The following is a 22,340-nucleotide window of genomic DNA, read 5'->3' as shown; positions in this document are numbered from 1 at the left end:
AATAAAACTCAAACAGTCGAGCATAACACAAGTACAGACATTTGGCCTATAAGTTATCAAAATAAAATAATAAAATAATATTAATAATAATAACAGACCCATAAAAACAAATAGTTATTGATAAGAAACAGAGAAGTCAGGGAATTATAGAGAATATTGGGAACACAATTGTGTGTATCAAATTGCAATTAAAATCCTTAATAATTTCCAAATTAATTTATATGAACAGTAAACATTACAGGAAGTTATTCTGCAAATTTAGATCGATGAATTAATCAAGAGCTAGTCTGTGTTGCATCTTTCATAATTTCAGTGACTTAGCAACAGAATTCTCTCGACTGGGAATACTTAAATCCAAACAACGGTAAACATTTGAACCTTAGTCAGTTGCCAACAAATAGCAGCTGAGTGGACACTGATGAAACACTTCCCATAATGGACTCCGTCATGGACTGGCACAACCTGGAGCACTTTTTTGAAAAGTATATCTTAACTGTAAGTACAAATGTTGTTGTCCTGTTCATCAGTTGGATGCCAACACACCTGTGCTATGGTCTTAGTGTTTAAAGTTACATTGAAGAGACGCTATTATGCACAAAAAAAGCAACTATATTGCCTTCAGTTGTTTGAGAATTGCTATATATCAAAAAATAACTTAGAAACTAAAACTTAAGAAATTTGAGTTTGTAATTTGATGCTTAAAAATCTTTAAAAAGCTCCTGCTCTTCCTGACACTCCACCTTCAGCATGTTATCACAACAATGCAACACTATACTATAAACTAATCGTATAATTAACTAATTAATTAATGGTATAAGGCCTTGGGTTTGGTCACATCCTACAGGTTCCATTTGTGTTGTTTATTGAGGGTATCCTTAGTGAAGACATGTTGCTGCACTGTTGTCCCGTTGTTTCCTTTTCCATGTAATTTCTGTGAAACCTTTCTGTTTACATGTCGAGTTACATAAATTGATGCCATCTGTTTAAAAAAAAATGAAGGAATGACGATGCACTCCAAGGACTTTTGGTCTGAATTTACATGATCGTGTTTGTGCTTGTCTTTGAATCCAAACTCAGAGAATCAGACGCAGCTGTAGCGCTACTTGAAAACTCTTTGGGATTTTCTGATTTCTTCCATCATTTTCTGGCTGCAGGACACAAAACAAGAGGAGATTAAAGATGTAATCAAAGAACTCATGATCTGCTTGGAACAGAACAACACAGGTACAAACTAACACATCTGGCACATACCACAGCTTAAAGTGACTTGACATAAAACTGCAGTTTGAGAACAACACAAAGTCTATTGAGTTCAATCAATTTATTAATACTGTTAATCCCAAAAGGAACGTGTTTATGCATAGATTCTGAGAATATTTTCTATGGGAAAAGTGTGACTGCATAGCAGTTCCTCTATTTACTAAAGTGTTCTTGAGTAAAATATGAGGTAATTTGTCCTACAACTGAAGCTTTATGCAAGCTGGGTCATTAATACGACAATAATCCCCAAACAAAAGAGCAAATTTGCATCATAAAAGCTGAAAAAGAGAGCTGTTAAAGTCCAGTTAAAGACCCGACCTCAACCATGATTAAAATGATGTGGTGGGTACTTCAGAGAGCTTTTCAGGATCTAATGTCTGCAAACCCGCTTGAACATAATCAACTTCAAAAATTCCTTCATAACGATGTGAGAGACTGATAAGACCAACATCAAAACACTGCTGAGTGTTATTTGTTAAAGTTGGCTCTACAAGTCGCTTTTCACTCAATTTAATCCTGTTTAACAATATGTTATTATTTCCAAAGGAAAATTAGATGTTGTAATAACTCACATGATCCACGTTTCTTCAGAGTCAATAGAAATGGTTTAATTCTTGGACATTTAACAGTATGCATTACTGTAAGAGCATTTGAAGAAGCAGCTAACTGAATTCACCCTGTTGTTGATACTTTGTCTTAAATATTATACTACGGGTTGTTCATTTTGTAAGGAGACAGGAACAATCCCCAGAACAAAGGCCATTTTTTTCACCTTTCTTTGCATTTAAAATATCAGATGTTACTTTGATTTTCTTAACTTTAAGCTCCATTTTAACTTGATGTTTCTATTATTTCCCAAAACAAAAACCCGTAGAATTTAAGAAAGTTACAATGACTCCTTGGTTCTCTGAAGCTTTGAGGCCAGATGGTCTGACCTCTGAAAACAGTATTTTTTTTTTTCTTTTGTTTGTTTCAGCTGAACATAATAATATGACTTTGGATGTCTTGCCAAGCAACAGCACCCTTTCTGTTCCTCCTTCAGTTCCAGAAAAACCACTGGACCTCACATTCAAACCACAGATACAGTAGAGTCCTCTCTTTTTCAGTTTTATGTCATTCTCAATCGCAACATCCAGTCGTAAACGATGTGTTTTGATCTTTTTATGCAGTAACGTCTTGTCTACAGCAAGGCTCGGCTGTAAATTGGACCTAGACTTTATAGCCAGAAACAAGTGGAACTGTGAGTACAACCCAAAGGTGAATGAACTTCAAATGCAACACTTCCAGAGTGCTCCTACTGCTGCCAATACATGTAAAGTTTGCTCTTACCTGTTTTTGTTTTTCTTTTTCTTCTGATTATTGTTGTATTTCAGACTTTTCCAGCAATCACCATAAGAATCCGTAAGCCAAGATCCACAGCAAGATTGTTTAGAAACGGGACCCTTGTTTGTGCAGGAGCCAAGAGGTCAGTGTGTACTCCTGATCCTGGAACTCTGTGTGCTGGTCTCACTAAAGTGACCTTCTCTTTGTCCGTTTGGGCAGCATTGACGAGTCTCATCGAGCAGCCAGGAAGTTCGCCCGAATCGTGCAAAAGCTCAACTTCCCGGTCCGCCTTCTGAACTTTCAAATCAAGAACATTTTGAGCTGTGGCAAATTCTTCCCTGTTCACTTAGCAGATGTTCGACAGGCATATTATAAAGAGTGCAGGTCAGGACAACTATTTATGAGCAGTAGTGTAAAGTGTTTGCATTCACATGTAGCAATATGACCAACAAAGGGTTGAAATGTGGGCATCACTGATGAATCCTGGAGACCTTGTTGTCAAGCAATACTCAGATGCATTGGAAACATTTTCTTGAGAAGACAATTTTGAAATTCATACTTCATAAAATTCTCCTAAGTCTGACATATCAAAGGCGATAAAAGACCTGCGGGTAACACATGGTCCCATCCCACATTGGATAATGTTCAGCCATGAGTCTTGTTTTGACTATCATGTTGCACCTATAGACTTGGATGAAAGAATACACATTCATTTCCCATCAAAGAAAGAGATTTCTCAACATTTGTCCAGCAACGATCATGTGAAATGTTTAAAAATATAATTCTAATTCTTTCCAAAGTAGCACAATAACGACTGTTTTCACCATTACCTGACCCATGACTTTTTAACACTTAAATCAATCAAATCACCATATTTTAAAAGAAGTTTTATCCATTTTTTGTTTCCAACAACTGAGCAGTGTTTGGTGACTGCACTGATTCTGCTCGACAACGATGGGTCCCCAGTAACTCTCTCTCGTTTTGTTTCGCGATCACTCTTCACAGCTACCACCCGGAGCTGTTTCCAAGTCTCTTTTTTCGGGGGGTTCCCGGAATCACTGCCACCATCTCTCCAAATGGGTATGTAATTCTAAATGGTAAGTTCCATCTAACTGTGTAGCAAAATCACATTCCAGTTACTTCTGCAAATCACTGATCACTGATTCCATCAAGAGTGAAGCATGAACCCTGTAGCATAGCTCTTCGTTCCTCAAAGTCTATTCAAGTTCTGCAACGTTCTGAAATAAATTTTGTAGGTATTATTGAGATTCTCGTTAACAAACGTTTAACCTTTGACTGGAAGGTCTGAAAATGAGCAATTTTATAGGTTTAACTGGTTCTCACATTGATGTATAGGATTGTTAAATGTGTTTCAGCTGATGAAGTCCCATCATCATACAAAAAGGGAAGACGAAGAAATCCAATTGTTTAGATTGAAGATAGGCTGTATAGTTTAGGTTTGTGTGGTCCAGCAGGTGTTGTCTGAAATTTTGTATGGTTAATGTGTTAACAAGGGTGATTTTGTGCAACGTCAATAGCAAACGTTCCTGGAGCAACTGATTCGACTTTTCAGAGTCTTAAACATGTTTACTTGAAGCCGAATATTGGGTTCTGTTGAAGTTGGTGTTCTTATTGGTCTGTTTGGTTCAGCAGAAAAACGTTTTAAATTTTCTTTAATCCTATTGATAGGATATTGCTATCCTATAGCACATTTCCTAGAACAGTGTTGGTTCTACAAGTGATCAGTCTAAGAGAAAGAAAAAACAGTTATTGGTTATTTTATTTTATTTTGAGCCTGTTAGGACATTTTGTAGCATCGTATTAGAAGTTCTACTATTCCAGTGGCTGTACGGCTAAATCTGGAGGTTTTACTGTATTTTTCTTCTGATTCTGGTGGTTTCACAATGACCTCTCAGGTCCTGTAATTATTTCTTGTGGAAACTCCACAAAAACCTAAAATAGGCCCCGAATTCCTTTGAAAATGGGCTGAGGACGTTTTAAACGTTCTTTACTTATTCTCTCACTCTTGAGCGCCACTACTCTTTTTCTACTTCTTTTCTGGGTTCCTCGGTTGTTGCTCTCAATTTCATGTCACCCTGGAGCCTCATGAGAGACACATTTTGAAAAAATCTATTTTTTGATGTATTACAAGTTGTTGGTTGGTCTAGATCACCAGCATTGCTCATTTTTAGGCGATTCCCAGAGAGCCTTACAAGATTCTGGTTTGATTTCCAGGACCTCGAAGTACTGAAGAGATCCATAAAGCATCAGAAGCCATCTCCTTGATCCTGAGCCCCTTCAGGAAGCAGTGAAAACTAGAGCTGCTCTATTTTAAACTGCTTGTGAAATGCAAACAATTTTGAATAAAACAATAAATCTCATTAAATTGTTTAAAGAGAAATTTTGGGCCGTATTTGCCAGATTGGTTGTTGCTGTTCCTCAAAGTACCACTAGATGTCATCGTGGTTCAGTGTAAACATAGGTTCTGTTTTAGTTCTTGTGGAAGCTGATGTGGATCCGCCACAGTTTGATTGGGTTTCAAAGCAATTTTAATAACAATAATGAGGACCATGGACAAAGACTCAAGTACGGAGAGTTTTAGCTCAAGAAGCAACTTTCCGCACACATGTTTAGTTAGTCCCAAGTGTTACAGCAAACAGTAGCCTTTGGGAATTGATTAGGAGAAATCAACACTGAAATATTTTTGATATTATCTAAACTGTCTGTCTACTGACAGACTAGTCAGTGTTTGAACTGGGAGAATTTTCCCAGAACAAAAGAGACAAAGATTGGAAATGTGATTAAAAATAAACAAACAAACAAACAAAAATACACCTGAAACATACTGCATCTGTAGAGCAAAAAGCATGTGGGTCAGGACAGAAAGAGTTTGTGTCTAGCTGATGTTCCTTCTTTGGTAAAAACATTACCAAAATATACATACCAATTACAAAAGTAAATAAAAAAACAAAACAAAAGGAGAAGGAAAAAGAAATGAAAAAAAAAAAACATGAAAAATTTGGGAAAAAATCAATCAACATAGAGTCTTAGACAATAAACAAAAACGTAATTGCAGCAGAAAAATGGTCAATTTAATTTTTTTCTTTCATTTGAAAGCTTAGTATTAGGAGAAGAGTCCAGGTCAAACCTGATCAGAAGCAGGTCCATGTGACCTGCTGACCGCTGGGCTGGAGCATCTTCCTCGCTCCTCTCAGGGGGATGACCTCCTGACCTCTCCCCCTGCACGTTCTTCGACGGTTTTCTGTTCTATCTCGTATTTTTTTCAGCCCACATGTGTTTGTTTCCTGCTCAGTCTTCAGCTCTTCTCCGTCAAGCTTCTTGGATTTAAGCCCTTTCATTAAATTATTTGCCTGCATCCCTCCTCATCCTTCCTCATCCTTCCTGTGGTTTATTTGATCTGGTTTTCACATCCTGTCACTCCTGCTCTACTTGGCTTCAGTTGCTTTTTCTCTGTTAATAACATCCTGACTTTCCTCTGAGTCTAATATTACCAAACGGTCACACCCTGCGTCCTCTCGTTGCTCAAACACAGCGAAGATCAACTAAACATTGTGGATTTTGGACAGTTCTTTCCATTTAGCTTTTGTATGTTCCACATGAGACTGCTAGCAATTGCTTCCGTCAGTGTTTCCTGAAAGTATTTGTTACAGCACTGCAAGTGAAATTAAACCAGAAAATGTGGACTGAAGAAGCTCGCTTTACAAAGGGAAACCCGATTACCTGATATTCTTGATGCTGGACAGGATGCTAGAAGCAGAATTTAGGACGAGTTGCAACCGCCTGGATGACTTTTCTAATCACTAAAAAAACGAGCAAAAACAAAATCAGCCAGCAATGTTTCTGTACCCTCTCCCCTGAGTTCTGAACATTTTTGAAGATTGCCAAAAGTTTAATTAGATATCGATGTTAAACCGTAACTGAGTCCAGAACTACACGCGGTCTTGTGGTCTGCTCTGACATTTTCCTGATGGGTCTTCATCTCTTAAACTTCTTCACCGATTTGTTGCAACAACCATGGACTTCTGCCTCTGTTGCACTAAAACCGGACAAATTCTGATTCCTCCACTCACACAATGAAAATACAGACCATAAACCTTCAGAAATTAGGAAACGGAAGCACCGGGATATTAGGTGCAAAACGAACGTCTAAAAATACTACTACTAATAATAATAAACAGCTACTTTTATAACAGTTTCAGTTAATACAAAGAAATCAATCATGTCCTACTCGCCCACTTTGTTCAGAAATAGATCTTGTTTTGGGTTAGAAAAGCTTTTTCTTGCAGTCCTGTGCATATTTAGTAAGCTCCTCTTCCTTCCGGATAGTTTTCCTGCTGGTTGGAAGTGTCTGGACAAGGTCACATGTTTGGAAAAGGTAACTGTAGGTTAAAATAATGGAACGTTTTAGTGAGGAGAATCTCTCAAACTAACATAAACATGCACAGACGGATCTACTTTCAGCTGCACCAGGAACGTCCTCCCAGATTCTTCAAGTCTGCGATTTTATCACCTATCTGTGATGTTTCTGGTTTCTACAGGGAGCCACGGAATACCTCAGATTATAAGACTCCACTTCAGAGTCAGAATGTGTCTGATAACCCACAACTGAGGGTGGGTTTTTTTCTACTGGTTTTCATCCGCTCAGCACTTTTCAGGGGGCCTTGTGAGGCCCCTGGCGGGACCAAACACTTTTACTGAAGTCTTTTTTTGGTAACTGGAGGATGTGAAGTGACAGAAATGCAAAGTCAACTTTTCCAGAGCTCTGAAGCTGGAGTTTGGATGCACCTGTGAAGGCAGGAAGCGGCGAAACGAGGAAGAACTGAAAGTCAGATGCGAGCAGCGGCAAACTCGCTGTCTCCACACGCACGGCCCGAAACCATCTGGCGAAGGGGAGGAAGCGGCGCGCCACGCCGCCAGGGACTCGAGTCCAAAACAAATAACTCGGATCATTCCCGACCCCCCCCCCAAAACAAAAAGAAAAAAAGACGGAACTGGGAAGGAAGCGATTCAGCATACGTGCACTGTCCCCACGCTGCTGTGATATCGGAAGGGAAAATCAAACTTGTTAATCATAAAAATGGTCAGTTCTTCAGCTTTAATTAAAAGTGGAGAGAAGAAGAAAACCTCCAGGAAATACAAAGAAGTGCTCCAAGAGTTGGGAGAGTTCAAACACCAGAACGCCAACAGAGACTTTTTTTTTGTTGTTCCCTTAGCTTTTGATCCTACTGGGAACCTTAACTGGTCCCTGGTCAGCTGCAAAAACAGCGTCTGATGAATCTTTAGGCGTTACTCCAGATGTGCACAGCTGCATTTATTTTGTTCAGAACAGGCCGCTGGACGTTGGGTCAAGTACAAACATTCGTGAAACTAATTTCTCTCGCACAAGGATCCGTTGGAGAGAAATGTGTAAAGAGCAGTGAGGAGGACATCGCATGCTGAATGCTGAGTCTTATTGATGACATTTTGCCAGGACGAAACAGGAAAACAAGACCCTCAAAAACGGAGGAAGTTGCTACTTCGTCAAAGATTCATGGATTGATGTAGCTGCCTCCGGGCACCAGAGAGGAAAAGAAGAAATTCAGCCGACAAAAGTTGATATTTAGCCAGAAGGACTCATGCAATCAAAGATTCAAGTTGGATGTAGACACTCAGCCTCTTGAGAAAAATACATATATAAATATTCACTCAACTCCTGCAAAATCTGATCTGTATGTTTTTTAAGAGGCAGAAACAATCTGCTGCTCTTATTCATTGAATCAACACCCACAACGAGACCGCATAACCGTCGTCTATAATCCCAAAACCCATAAAAAAACCAAAATAAAATAGAGAACATCAACCCAGAAAACCTGCAGGAACTAGAATTCAGTTGGCAGGTGGCCCACGAGATGGAACGGGTGGGAAGGCGGCGTTTTATTCTCACTGAGCTGCACAAAAACTTTGGCTCAGAGTCAGCAGAAGCCCCGAGAACTTTTCCGCTGAACTAGATTCAGAGCTGCAACTGCAGGTGGAGTCTGAGCTGCAGACTGGTGTACCAGAACCACCTGCTAATCATAACCCATTTAAATGAGACCTGCATTGTTTTAAATTAATCACCGTGATCCAAATTCGTGACCTTTTTTTTTTTCTCCTCTGTACCTAAACAGAAAAACAGATGTAGTTAAAAATCTGCTTTCGAAACTAATTACTCACCTTTAATTCAGAAGATAAAAAATGATTTAATAAAATGGGCCCCCCTGCCAACCTCCTTCTTATGGAGAATCAATATTATAAAAATGAACATTCTTCCGCGACTGAACTATTTATATCAAAATCTTCCCTGCTATTTATCCCCTGCACACTTCAAATTACAAAATTCTCATTTATCTCGCTTTTGTCTGGAATAACAAACACCCAAGAGGCAAGTTTTCTATATTAACTAAGCCAAAACATCTTGGAGGTTTGTCGTTACCATCCCTGCAGCTTTATTATTGGTCAGCACAACTTAAAATCATATCAAATTGGTTTATGAATAGAAAGAACGCTTTATGGTTAGATCTGGAGTCACAATCTTGTCTCCCCAGCAAACTTAATTCTCTTTTTTTATAAGTGGCATAGACCAAATGGCTCATCTCAGAAGTAGCTTCATTGTTTATAATACTTTGCTGGCCTGGCGAGATGTGAGGAAATATCTAAATATCTCTCCCACCCTCTCTTCCTGGTCATCGCTAACTTTTAACCCAGATTTACCAGCAGAGATTAGAAGCATTGGCTTGTCTGAATGGTCATCTAAGGGACTGTCAAATATTATGGACATGCTGGACTCTGACTGTTAAATCCTTTGAACAAATTACAGCCAATTTCAATATTTCTAACAGAGATTTCTATAAATACCTACAGATCCGTCATTTTGTGAGCTCTCTTTGGAGGACAGGAAAATTACGTACAAAATTGTCAGAGTTAGAGAATATGATTATCATGACCAAATCTCCCAAAGGACTTATCTCTAAGATATATCATTTACTATCTGGCTCTGACTCCTCAAGTTATGATGCTATGAAGCTGGTGTGGGAGCGTGACCTAGGACTGACGTTTGATCTGGCAGATTGGGAAGAAATTTGTGATGGGATCTTCCCCAACTCCACCTCAGTTTCTTTACATGAGCAGAACTTTAAATTCTTCTACCGAACTTATTATACACCTCTTCGCCTTAGGAGGATGTTTCCTGATGCTTCAGATCTGTGTCATAAATGTAAAAATACATAGGGGCACATTTATTCACTTATTTTGGTCTTGCAATTGTATTCAAACTTTCTGGAAAAGAGTTCATCTCATGATACAAGAGATCATTGGTAAACAGTTCTCACTAACTCCCTCCTTCTGTCTCTTTAACCATGCTTCAGACATTCTACTTAATGCAGACACTAAACATCTGCTTGCAATCCTTTTATTTCTGGCCAAGAAACGTATACTATTGAGATGGTCAGCACCACAGGCCCCTACAGTTGATATGTGGATATCACAGATTTCTGCCATTGTCTCAGTTGAAAAACTCACTCATGACCTTCATCAAAAGTCGGACAAATTTTGGAGGATCTGGGCCCCACTGCAAAACTTTTTACAGAGGCTGTAATTTTTTTTATTTTTATCTTTTTTCTCTCTCTCTCTCTTACATTCAATATATCACTCATTTGGCTGTCTGACAGTTGTGACTATTTTGAATCATGACTACTGTATTTTGTGTATGTGGGCTGTATGTATGTATGTTTTTATTTTTTATGTGGACTTTGCAGTGCTCCTTGTTGTTTTGGGGTGGGTTGTTTTTGTTTAATTTTGTTGATGTTTACATAAAGTTTTGAAAATCAATAAAAAAATAAATAAATAAATAAATAAAAATCTGCTTTCTTATTTTACCAGAATACTACGGAGACCTCTTGGGGCAAAAGAGGGACATTTTGTTTCTTTTCCATTCCCATGCAAAAGGTTTTGCTTCGTCTCTCACTAACTCTCACTAACGTTGTGGTTTTGGTTTTTTTTATGTCCCTTATTTTGTTTCTTTGCCAGTCATGTACCAGTCCGTTCATGAGGCATGTTGAACAATGAAAGCCTTTATGCTACGATACATTTTTAACGGCTTTTCCAAGTATATTAATATCTTGCTCGTACAATCTCGAACGTTTTACATCTTTTTCTTCAAGATACACATACAACCACAAAGCTAGGTGCAAAATGCAAAAGCAAAAAAAGTCCAAATATGGGGTTGTTTTTGTATGTCATAAAAAAAATTTAAGTTGAAATTACTGCACATACCCCCCCACCCCCGCCTCCCCTTAACACAGCATTTTACCAGTTAAAAGTACAAACAACATTTTCAAGTATAGTCTTTAAATAGCGACCTTAACAATAAAATCATTTTCTGTGGTGTTGTCCAAGTGCGAAAGAAGAATACCACATTGGTCGTTCAAATTTCAATGAACTGTATACACACAGTACAAGCAAATCCCACAGAACATCTTTGAAATGGGTTGAATAAAAAGGGTGTGTCGTGAAACGGGATGGTGTAAGGCACATATGTCAGAGTCAAGGCCCGCGGGCCACATCCGGCCCGCGAGAAGATTTTCTACGGCCCCTGGGATGATATTAGAACCGGCCCGCAGCAAGCCGGCACCCCTTCTGAAAAAATGCGAGATGCACCCCGTTCGATCCTCACAACGCACTTCCGTTCGATCCTCTCAACGCACCCCCGTTCGATCCTCTGGCGCACCCCCTCCCCGTTCGATCCTCTGGCACCCGTTCGATCCTCTGCTTGCACCCCGTTCGATCCTCTGCGCACCTTGATCCTCTGGCAGCCCCCTGGTCCGCTGCACTAGACCAAATGCGTCATTTAAAAAAATCTCAATGAACATTCGATCAGTCCGGCCCTCGGCTTGTAGCTAAATTTTTTATTTGGCCCTCCGTCCATTTGACTTTGACACCCCTGGTGTAAGGGGTTAAGGTGATTGGTCAAAATTCAACCATGTTCCAGTGATTGGTTGCATTTGTAGAAAAGTCAAAATTTATGAATTATGAGTGAATTCCCATTCACAACATCGGTACTTTGTAGAGGGACTGATTGGAGATGTCCTTACAGAAATCAAGAAGTACCAAGGGGATAATTGGGATTTGTTTTGTTTCACAATTCCTTCATTTTTTCCTCCTTGACTTTGTATGAAGTTGGTACATCAAGAAGAAGAATATTATTTGATTGGGCTTGTTTCACACTGCCAGAATGTTCACTTCGTGCCATAGAGTCAAGCAACTGGCTGACCATCCTCCTCGTACTTTTGTGGACGTGAAAGAGGAGCTGCCTGAAGGCCTCAGAGGAAACGTCTGATTCCTCCCACACCCTGGATGCTCAGCTGCAGGGTGGAGAAACTCTCAGCTCTCCTGCTGGTCCTCTTTCAAAAAATGGATGCAGTTTTGTTGTGATTCATGTCTATCCTCAGCAGCTCAGCTGTCTCCACTCAGATTCTACAAAGTTGACCGGTTAAAACTAAACGTTTCCATTCGTCCGGTTCGAGAGTGAAAACCGACTGCAGCTGACTGAACAGAGCCCAGGCTCTGAAACGTGAAGACCGCAGGATCCGTCTGTGATTTATTGGGTCGCAAATCTTTGTTACGACTCGACCGAGCCTCTTGTCAGGTACCGGACGACTCAAACCAATCAGAACCCATCATCTCTCGTGTGACCTCGATGATGTCATGATCTACCGGAGGACAAAGGGAACCATGACTGTAAAGAAAAAGCATACCATCCTGGTTTACTGCATCCTTTTTCAGTCGCGCCAGATTCAATTTGTTTGACAGATTGAATCGGAGAATCTCCAAAGGGAGGAAAGAGTTAAAGCTTCTTCTGGCAGTCTGATGGGAGGTGGGCTGGGTGTTTGGGAGGTGTTGGAGGAAGGCGCCTTGTCTCCTCCCCTCCTGCTCCCCCTGACCCCCCTCCTCTCTGCCACCTCCTTCTGTTGATAGCCATATTCCCTCATTTCTTCCTGCAGGGGGGACGGTACGGAGCGGAGAAGCTCGGCGCTGACTGAGTCTCCACGAGTTCACGTCTGCAGTCAGGAACACGACCCACACAGCCAGAGGAATGGAGCTCTGCTCTCTGCTGCAGTAAGTGGATTTTCTTTTTCTTTTTTTTCTCTCTCTTTCCCTGCAAGAATTCAGCCTGCAGGGCGTCGGGTTTTACAGCCGTGACAGGCTTCACTTCCACCACAGCAATGCAATATTGTACAAAGACAATATTGCAGTGTTTCACTGAAAAATCATGTGTTCACCTTCATCTGATGTTGTGCAACTCTTTTTTTTTTTCTTTTTTTTTTTGCAAAACAATGTAATGAGCCGAATGTTGAGTCTCTTCTTTTATTATAAGCTAAACATATTTTGGGTTTTAAGGCAAACAAAATAAGATGTCAAAATCATCATTAGAGACTTCCCTCAATGTGTATACCAGAGGCGTTGCTCTGGATCAATACAATAAAAAAACAGAACAACACCAGAGGCAAGAAAACCTTGGAAAGGAGCAACTTGTATACCAGGAAAGTTCAGTGAGCAAGGATTGTTCAGGCGAGCCCACAGGAACAGAGAAAAACTGACAACCAGCTGAATGGATTTAAAGGGGAGACGAGAGCAGCAGGTGAGAAACTAGTCTGTGACCGGGCTCTGCGGGGACACCTGCTGGACAAATGGAGAATCACAGACTCAAAATGGGACAAAAAAAAAAAAAAGACTCAAAAGATACTCAATTTTTAAAGCACACATGGATCCACCTGGTTGCAAAAAGTGAAGCAGTTTTCCCTCAAAGTCATGTCATTATTTATCCAGTCATTAACTTAAAGGACATCTAAGATTGGTGGTTGGTGTTTATAATAACTTCTTATGAAAACGTCCTAGCTTTATTACTCCTTCCTAATGAGGAAGGTTTTGCTATTTAGGTATTTTTGTGCAAGTTTTCATAAGTAAAATCCATATAGCAGCATATGCGTAGTGAATTTGCAACTTGCTATTTAACAGACAATAAAAACCTGATGCCGGTTGCAAAGTAAAAGCATAGTAATACACCAACCAAATAATGGAAGAGTTAATAACTGAATCTGTTACGCTTTGTTAGCAAGTGCTTTTCTCTAAAGGTATTTAATTTTATTTATAAATGAAACAACAGCCTGTATGATTGGGGGGAGGGGGGGGGGGGATATACATGCTGTTGGTTTTAATTGGTCATCAAACTTGCAGTAGGATGGCGATTATTTTTTCATGTAACAGAGGTTGTAAACAGTTTTCTTACACCGAGTTTTGCCTCTAAGACAACAATATGGCAGTTTCACTTTATTGTGTTCTTTGTTGAATTAGCTTGACGGTCTGCAGACATGTCTAAGACAAAAAGGAGAAAACCCACTGACACTAAATTCAGCAGTATTATTTGTTAAAAAATTTAAAAAAATTATAAAAACAGCAGTTTTGAATATGATGGTTACAGATTTGCTCTACTAGGTCAACTTTAATTTCTCAAGCAGCTTTCTGAGTAAGATTTGTGGTTCTGCTCGTCTTCCTGTTTCTAGAAAAGCACATGTCTTTGTCCGAGTTACATTTACAGATGTTGGTGAAATCACAAAAGAAGAACTTTAAGGATCATTGGCAATATTCTCTTTATCTGCTTTAGGAACAATCAGTCTCCAACAGAAGCAGGACCAGGTGAAATTAATCAACTCAGGCTGCTTGGAATATAATAAACTGACTGTTAAACCGAGCGCCTCTCCCACCTCACTTCATGTTCAGCAAAGTTCATTTTGTTTTATTAGACTTGGAAAACAAAAAAACAACTTCTGCTTGTTTCCCGAACAGCAGCTGCCTGTGTTAACTGATGACAATGAAGCTTGACGTTCCCTCCATCTGTCTCACATTAAAATTTCATCACCAGCGTCTGACCTCAGAGGCGTAGCTGCAAACTGCCACATTAACCCACAGAGACGGATGGATGCCGACGGTTATTAAAAAAAACAAACCGTAGAACAACGTAAACTTCCAATGACACTTTGTTAATCAAAGTTAATAACCGGTTTAGTTTTCCACGGTGAGAGTACAGACTTGGAGCCATCTCCTTTTGACTCAAGCTATATTTGGTGTCTGAACTAATAATAGTTATTTTAGTGAGGGTCTCGAGTATTCACAGATTTTAGCTACTCACAGGCAACTGTCGTTCCTTAACCCCCACTGGAGAACACGGTAGGAAATTTGTAAAAGCAATGTTTAAAATCAAATGCATTGTTCAACAACAGTTCCAAACATTGTAAGCATTAGTCCAAGAAAACCCCTCAAAAAACAGAAAGTAGTTTGTTATGCTAATTATTTAAGCTAGTAACATTGGAAGCCGTTCACCTACCAGTGTGCCATCTGTAGTGCTACCTTGCAAATTCAGAACAGTCCAGTTAATGGTATGGGAGGAAGTGTGCCGTTTGAAGACGGACTTTGTTTTTTAAGCCCTTTTACAGATTTAAGCCTTTTGGGGTTTCCCCACATTGTTGTCCATATCTCATCAGAATCATTAAGTTTAAAATGACCCTCTTACTGCTTTCAACCTCATGGTTAATTGTAAGAAACGTTGACTGTTCAGCGAAACTGAACTTTAAGATATACTAATTATAATTGGATGCAATATGACAGAATTTGAGTGCGTGATCAATGTCAAAACAAATACTGATGCTATCTGAAGAAAACCTAGCAAAGAGTTGAAAAATGTATGTTTTTTAGCAACTGAAATCAGATTCACCAAAAACCTACTTACTTTATTTTGTACCAATACACTTGGTTATACACCAAGACGGATAAGCACACTTTTTATGGGACTTTTAAGCACCAAAAATCACATTTACTGTAAACCGGAAGTAACGCTGCCATTTAAAACCTCTCCTCTTTCACTGCACGTAAAAAAAGAAGGCTGAAAGCTAACTTTATTTCTGTTTACAGCTAGCTGCTCTCTAATTGGCTGAGCTCTGACATCCCGTCATGGCTCACCTGTTCCTCGCCAGTAAGATCACCATGCCGGACGACCTCTACGCCAAAGGGGGCGGAAGGATCCCGAGGAACGGCGTGAGGATACCGACGTCCATCTCTGCAGAGAGGCTGAGCCGGGAGAAGACCAGGAAGGACAGTGCTGTCGTCGTGACAACACGTATCCCGCACGTCAACGAGGTCCAGCTGACGGCGGCGACCGGCGGCGCGGAGATGTCCTGCTACCGCTGCGTGGTGCCGTTTGGCGTGTTTGTCCTCATCGCCGGCGTCGTGGTGACGGCGGTGGCTTACACCTTCAACACCCATGGGTCCACCATCTCCCTGCTTGGACTGGTGCTGCTTTCTGCAGGGCTGGGCCTGCTGGGATCCAGCGCCATCTGCTGGAGGCTTCGACTGAGGAAGAAGAAGGACAAACGAAGGGAGAGTCAAACCGCCCTCATGGTCAGCCAGGGTTACTGCGTGCCCTGATCTCCTTGAAGTTTGGACAATCAAACCTCAAGCTCTTCATTTCATGCAGCAGATATCTTTAACAGTTTAAAACTGCATGTGCCACACAGACGCCATAGTGGGTCATCAGGTTAGCAGGTTGTATAGTGCTCATAACCCCTGTCCTTCATGCTCAACGACTGAAGAAGCAAACGGTGCCTCAGCGGACACCTGACACGTTCTGTGAAGGCCAGAAACGAGTTCCCTGAAAGCTGATGGAGGAAGTGAGACCAGTTGGTCTCTCAACCAGAACTTTTACGGGAGCTAACTAATTTTACGTGACCAAATAGCTTAGAATGTTGTTCATAAAAAAAAACAACAAAAAAACAAACTAAAAACAACAAAAAAAGAAAACCCTAAACATTTCTTGAAACTTGTGATGAAGCAAGATGACAAAACCACAAAATGAATTAAAAGAAGAAAAAAAAAGTAAATCATTGACCAGTTGAGGGTGTAGTGCAAAGTTTTCTCTTCTTTTCCCTAATAAAGGTGTCAGTCTCATTAAAGCAAACATGACAAGAGATCAGTATGATCTGGCTTGGGGTGTACAGTTTATGCATATTATACGTTGATAATAAGCTATAGACACGGTTAGAATGGTACTCTACAATATGGATGTTGAGCAGCTTTTTGTTCCCCTTTGAATTGGGCTCATTTGTGACCTCTGTTCATTCCTCTGAGGTCGAAAATGTATCATTTAAACCGAGAGTAAATGCAGAGAAGTTTCTGAAGACGTTTCCTCTCTGCTTTGGAGATTTGCTTCGCAGAACCGACAACACAGCTCATTAACGCCACTTTGAGATAAGAGTAAGCGATCTTACAGAATCCTGTAGCTTTTCTTCTGACAGGGTGAACGGAAATAGGCACTGCTGGTCTTGTTTTGTTTTTCTGGAAGATTCTAAGGGGTAATAGTCGATATAGCAGCTTTGTGCTGCTGTTGGTGAAATGAAAACTAGAATTGAAGATGCAGGTATTTTTTTTTTTTTTGTAGCCATAAAAGGATGCGCAGGTGTGCAGTGATTTACTTTATGACTGAATACCTGAGTGTTGAGGTCACAGCTCGGCCCAATTTCTTGCATGCATGCTTGTTTGTATGTTAAATTATGTCCCACATATGCTCCTCCGTTATAGCTCGATTTTATTTATTCTGTCAGTGACTGGAACTATAACTATTAAAAACTAAGATCTGGTGCCAAAACAAACCCGACTCCTGTTTTCCTCTCGCGGTTCCGATTTCCAGAGAGCAGGTCGGGAGGGCAGACCGTGAGGTTATATTTAGCCGTCTTCATTTTTTTTTTTTTTTTTTGCATATCGCTGATAAAAATGGGGGTCCAGGGCGAGGTTGCGTCACTCGGAGGTGGCGACAGCTAAGCGATTGCAACGCCGCGCTAACTTTATCTCCGCAGCGTCCTGGGAATGTGGGCACAGAGAGTGGAAGCAGAAAGCAGCGGGAAGCGGGGCCCCGCATCACCTCAGACTCATTCGACACCTTGGAAGAGGCGCCTCTGCTCAGAAAACAACTGCAGAAAATGCAGCCCACGCACGGATCGGATTTTCTACGGTTCGAGCCTCCTACGATCTGTGGTGGAGCTGACAGAAAGGCGGGCTTTCCGGATGAGTCACTGGAAACTTTCCAGTTTCCCTAAAGTGGTGGCATAATTCAAGGTTAACACAAATTCTGTTTTCCTTCCAATCTGGAGGATCAATTTTTTATTTTTTATTTTTTTTACACGTAAGTAAATACTTCAGTCTCTGATGTTTCCAGATCCTCGCTGCACCTCTGGAGGTCACTGGCTCCTGTGTGAAGTGGGGGGGGGATCCCAAAACTCCCTTCTTGACCAGTTGAAGCCACCAGAGGTGTGTCACATTTACAGTGTACTCCCCCCCCTTCTTCCTTAACTGCTCCCTGTTTCACTGAACCTCATCCCAGACCGAGAGTCGGGAAAAGAGCCTGGCACGCTAAGAGACAGGAATTGGCAGCCTGGTGAACAGGAAAGATTGTCTTCCCAGAAACGCCTTTTGCAAAAAAAAAAAAAAAAACTGGGAAGTTATTAATTCCTCTGCAGGCTTGAGACTGTCTTCTCATTGAAGTAGAAGTAAGGTCAGCTAAGGGGAAAAATAAACTTTTTTTTTTTAACAATACATGTCACAAACATACACATACAGTAGAAAATACAAGAAAAACACCCGTCAAAAGTCTGATCTGAAAGTTCCTTCACACTTTAACAGTACATTTACCCATTTCGTACACATTTTTATTTATTTATTTATTTTGAAGCGCAGTTGATGGCACTAATGACTATGGAAGCCGAGATAGCCGTTTTTATTGAAATCTAGCTTAGTCTGACTCACAAATGTTCCTGAAGCTGCACCGATGAGCAGCTCATTAGAGCATCGTATCTGCAGAGTGTCGGCGTGGGCCGGGGCGAGAGCCAGCTGCCTGCCAGGAGCTGGTCCTGACAGCTCCCAGGATCCTTAATGAGGGTGGAAGTTGTCAGTCAGTCGGAGGCATCACAGCTCATTACAGGCTCTCCCCATTCCCGGCAGCAGAGCCCGAATCTTCTCAGCCCTGACTACACACGTCGATCTCTACAGGAAGTCCTTCTTATTAAATCAATAACATTCACTAATAGCTGCCAAACAAGTAAGTAAGTGTCATTTGCTTAAAGCAAGGTAAATTACCTGTAATGGTTTTCAACATAACACCTTCAAAGTCATGGCAACAATTGTTTTGTTTTTTTCTTTTTTAAGAAATATGGAACAAGTATACAGTTCACCAGTTCATTAAGTATCAAAACACAATCTGATAAATATCAGCCATTTAAAAAAAAAGAAAAGAAAAGAAAGAAAATCATAGTTTTTATGAATTGTCGTTATGTGGTAGGGTGGACCTGGTGGATTGGGTTCAACTCTGGAGTTCAGAAGCATGTTGCATGTTATTGTCAGTTACTTGACAGATGACTGATTTCCATGTTGGAGTCACCAGATAGCAGCATCTGAACTTGAAATTGTATACTCTATACCAGGGGTTTTCAAAGTATGAAAGGGTGAGCCCCCCTCCAAGGAGCACAATGCCTGCTGCGTCCAACTCCACCTTCAGAACCAGTGATGGCATAGTTACATTTGAAAAAGTAACTTTAATCAGACTACTGATTACTCCTTGAAAAAGTAACTTAGTTATATTACTGACTACTTGACTTGGAAAGTAACTAAGTTACACTAAAAGTAACTTTTAGTTACTTTCAGCAGCTGCTAACAACAACGCTCTGCCTCCTGTGAAAATCACATTGAGCTTTGCCAAAACTTAATTGTAAGTTATTTTATAATGGTAACATCAACAATGTGTCTCCACTGATAAGGTTGAACTGAAGAGGAGATTGTACAAAAAACAGTACAAAAAAAAAAAAAACATGAGTAATTTGTGTGGTCCACTGTTGTCTGGAAAACTCTGAAGGATTTTAAAGCCCCCCTCCCCCCAGCCTCCAGATTCTGCGTTACGCCCCTGAGTTTGATGTCCTGCAGCTCCACAGCTCAGATGGCTGCGACACTTACCATAATATTAATAATTATAACGGTGCTAACTTGCCATTATAATTATTGCCAACTCCGGACACGTTTATTCGTGGCTGTTTTCACGTTTATTGCGCTGTTCATATTGGTCTCGATGTTTGCAGTTTTCTGGAGCGCAACGCGAAGCTCGGCGTCATTCAGAGGTAATAAATTAAGTTGACATTAACAAAGACACAGCGGGACGGATCATCCGGGAAATGATGAACAGGGAGAGACTGACTAAAACTACCTTAATGACGGACAAATACTGGGATTTATTATGAGTCTCTGCTTATTTCCAAGCCCAAATGAGCAACTTCACGTTCAAAAACGATCCCAAAAAGGCGCAACCCGCCACTCATTAAATTTGGTGACTTTTAAAAGATGAAGAATCGGACTTGGCGACAGAAACTGAAAATAGTTCCAGTTTTTCCACCAACAAAATGCGCATCTCCCTCCATTGTTTACATTTCTGTCTCATAGAGACGTCGGTCACTCGACAAGACGCGTAGAGGAAATACGATTAAATAACAAAAGAAGATAGTAACGCAAAAAGGATTTTGATAAGTAACTGTAGTCTGACTACTGGATTTGAAATAGCAACAGCATTAGATTACTCCGTTTACGGAAAAAAGTGGTCCGACGTCAGTAACGTTACTGACATCACTGGCCAAAACATCCTCTAAGGGGGAAACATTTCCACTGATCCTGCGCTGCCACTGCTTAGCTAAACAACTTTTCCTAAATCCACAGAGTTGATCGTGTGCGTAAAAGGCGTTTCTCTCACATCAGTAGACAGCAAGCAGATAGCTTTTCCGGTTTACTTTTCCTCCACCGCCTCCCTAAAGTGCTCTGGCGCCCCCAGGGGCCGTCCTACTGAAAACCGCCGCTCTATACCTTCTTAACAGTTAGCCAATATTTAACATTTGTTTGAATTTAAGCTCTTAGGTAAATGAGGTTTTTCTGAGACTGCTATCTTTGCTAAAGATAGCAGCTGTCAGGGGTTAGCTAGCCCTACCTCAGCAGAGCAGATAGCCTGGCTAGCTAACTTTAGCTAATTTCAGCTTGCCAGCCTCCACAAGTCATAATCTGAAATTAGAAGAATGGCGAAAATGTATTACATTCAGATTCACTTGAAAATTATCACTAAATTCAGTGGTTTGTAAAAAAATTTTGTTTAAATTTAAGTATTTTACCAATCCATCAATTTCATAATAATAAATGAATGGCGTATGTATTATTATCACAACTGCAATGATTAGTATGTTGGCTCTGTTTTTCTTGTCTTTATTTTCGGCTTTAAAAGAAACATTTTTTGACCCCTTTTGATGCCTGGTGGGTGTTGCTGGTGGTTCAAGATTTAATGGAGGGCATCTTTCAGATGAATGTAGATCAATATTTTGATGGGCTGTAAAAACAATGGTTGGAACAATTTTCTCCAAGGGTTGAATTGAGAAACAAAACAAGTCAAACCACACATCACAGAGCTTTAGTTGGTGCTCAAGGTTGCAGGATGCTTCCAACAACCCACTAATAAAGAACAGGAAAATTTGAGCAGACAGGAAGTTTTCAGATACCCTGAAACTTTTTGTCTGCTCCAGTTTGATTCTGACTCTGAATTAGAGGTGTTTCTGACATCTTTAATGCGTTCTCTTCTCATAAACATCCTGGCATGCCATCATCAGATCAGTCAGCCCAATGTCTTGGTTGGGGATCGTTGTGTTGGCGTGCGTGGGGTCAAATCTGCTGGTTTCAGTTTCCCCAATCCTGACCCACAAAGACCAGCCTGCGTGTCTGAGCAGGGAAATGACAGCAGACCACAACGGGAATCAAACCGAGCTGCCATTCTCCTCGGACACAATGCAAGCTTCCTGCGTTGAGGCGGTGCAGCTGCACGCTCGCGCCTTATCTGCGGCAGCACCGCAACCAACCATTCTCCCAACAAGTCTTTAAATCCTTCGGCACGCCGGCAAGTGAAAGAAGCACTCACGGAGAAAAGGTACAAATAAAATGCCTGTGCACAGGAACACGGGATCACTTGATCTCTAGCCAAGAACAGATTTCCAGAATGTCTGCGCAATAAACAAACTTCCTGCAGCTCATCTCAAAGTGCATATTCATTTTTATTCAAAGGAAGGATGTGAAGCCTTGACCTCCCATGCCTCATAACCTCTAGAGTTCAAAATCATTTCCTGGCTGAAACATCCTATGTAAGATTAAGAAAACAGGACAGTCTCTCGATATTAGGCAACAGCATGAATCACTGCTCCGCCGCGTCAGTTCAAACCCAGTGAAACCTGAAACTGAATTGTTAGGACTGTATAGCTGCGCATCTGGTTTGAAATGGAAATAGCTTTTGTTTTGGAGTGTGAATGATCAGCAGGATGGTGGGGAATGAATGTTCTGGAGGAGATCCCTTCGACAGATGTTGAGACACATCTGGTGTTAATCAGAGGAAAATCAAGGCAGTGGTATATTTCTAGAGTTCTAAAGTGCGCGATGTTGCTTTTTGGCTGGGGATGCATCAGAGTAAATAATGCTTTTGATCCGTAATAGCTCCTAGCTATATAGCAGAAATTCCTCCTGAGATTTGATTACCTCAGCTGAGTCCTTCAGCTTTACTCCAAGGTTCTATTGGCAAACAGATAACTCCTTAAGCTGCGAAAAACGGCAAC

The 22,340-nt window shown here is 40.7% G+C and overlaps 2 protein-coding genes across 7 annotated transcripts in view; one reads left to right on the top strand and one right to left on the bottom strand.

Annotated features, from left to right (window-relative positions):
- ankfn1 (ankyrin repeat and fibronectin type III domain containing 1) overlaps positions 1 to 16,077 on the bottom strand; it is a 100,476-nt gene extending 84,399 nt beyond the window's left edge. For all 3 annotated transcript variants that reach the window (XM_044102239.1, XM_044102240.1, XM_044102241.1), the window contains exon 1: positions 15,634 to 16,077. In XM_044102239.1, the coding sequence (XP_043958174.1) occupies positions 15,634 to 15,936 (303 nt within the window). In that variant the 5' untranslated portion in view covers positions 15,937 to 16,077. The remainder of the gene's footprint in view (positions 1 to 15,633) is intronic.
- On the top strand, positions 363 to 17,318 carry LOC122823037 (TATA-box-binding protein-like). Of its 4 annotated transcripts, none has more exons than XM_044102246.1 (9): positions 363 to 495; positions 1,155 to 1,224; positions 2,237 to 2,345; positions 2,430 to 2,517; positions 2,634 to 2,725; positions 2,803 to 2,967; positions 3,589 to 3,663; positions 12,621 to 12,735; positions 15,586 to 17,318. In XM_044102246.1, exons 1-9 carry the CDS (start codon positions 436 to 438, stop codon positions 15,598 to 15,600), a joined length of 789 nt encoding a protein of 262 aa, XP_043958181.1. In that variant the 5' UTR covers positions 363 to 435; the 3' UTR covers positions 15,601 to 17,318. The 4 variants fall into 4 exon arrangements, with proteins under 4 accessions (XP_043958181.1, XP_043958182.1, XP_043958184.1 ...); XM_044102248.1 differs by lacking the exon at positions 363 to 495 and adding an exon at positions 981 to 1,047; XM_044102247.1 differs by lacking the exons at positions 12,621 to 12,735; positions 15,586 to 17,318 and adding an exon at positions 4,819 to 4,984 and having other exon boundaries at positions 364 to 495; positions 3,589 to 3,680.
- The last annotated feature ends 5,022 nt before the right edge of the window (positions 17,319 to 22,340 follow it).

The sequence above is a fragment of the Gambusia affinis genome, linkage group LG20, assembly GCF_019740435.1.
Source record: "Gambusia affinis linkage group LG20, SWU_Gaff_1.0, whole genome shotgun sequence".
Lineage (NCBI taxonomy): Eukaryota > Metazoa > Chordata > Actinopteri > Cyprinodontiformes > Poeciliidae > Gambusia > Gambusia affinis.
This window is presented reverse-complemented; position numbering and strand designations above follow the sequence as displayed.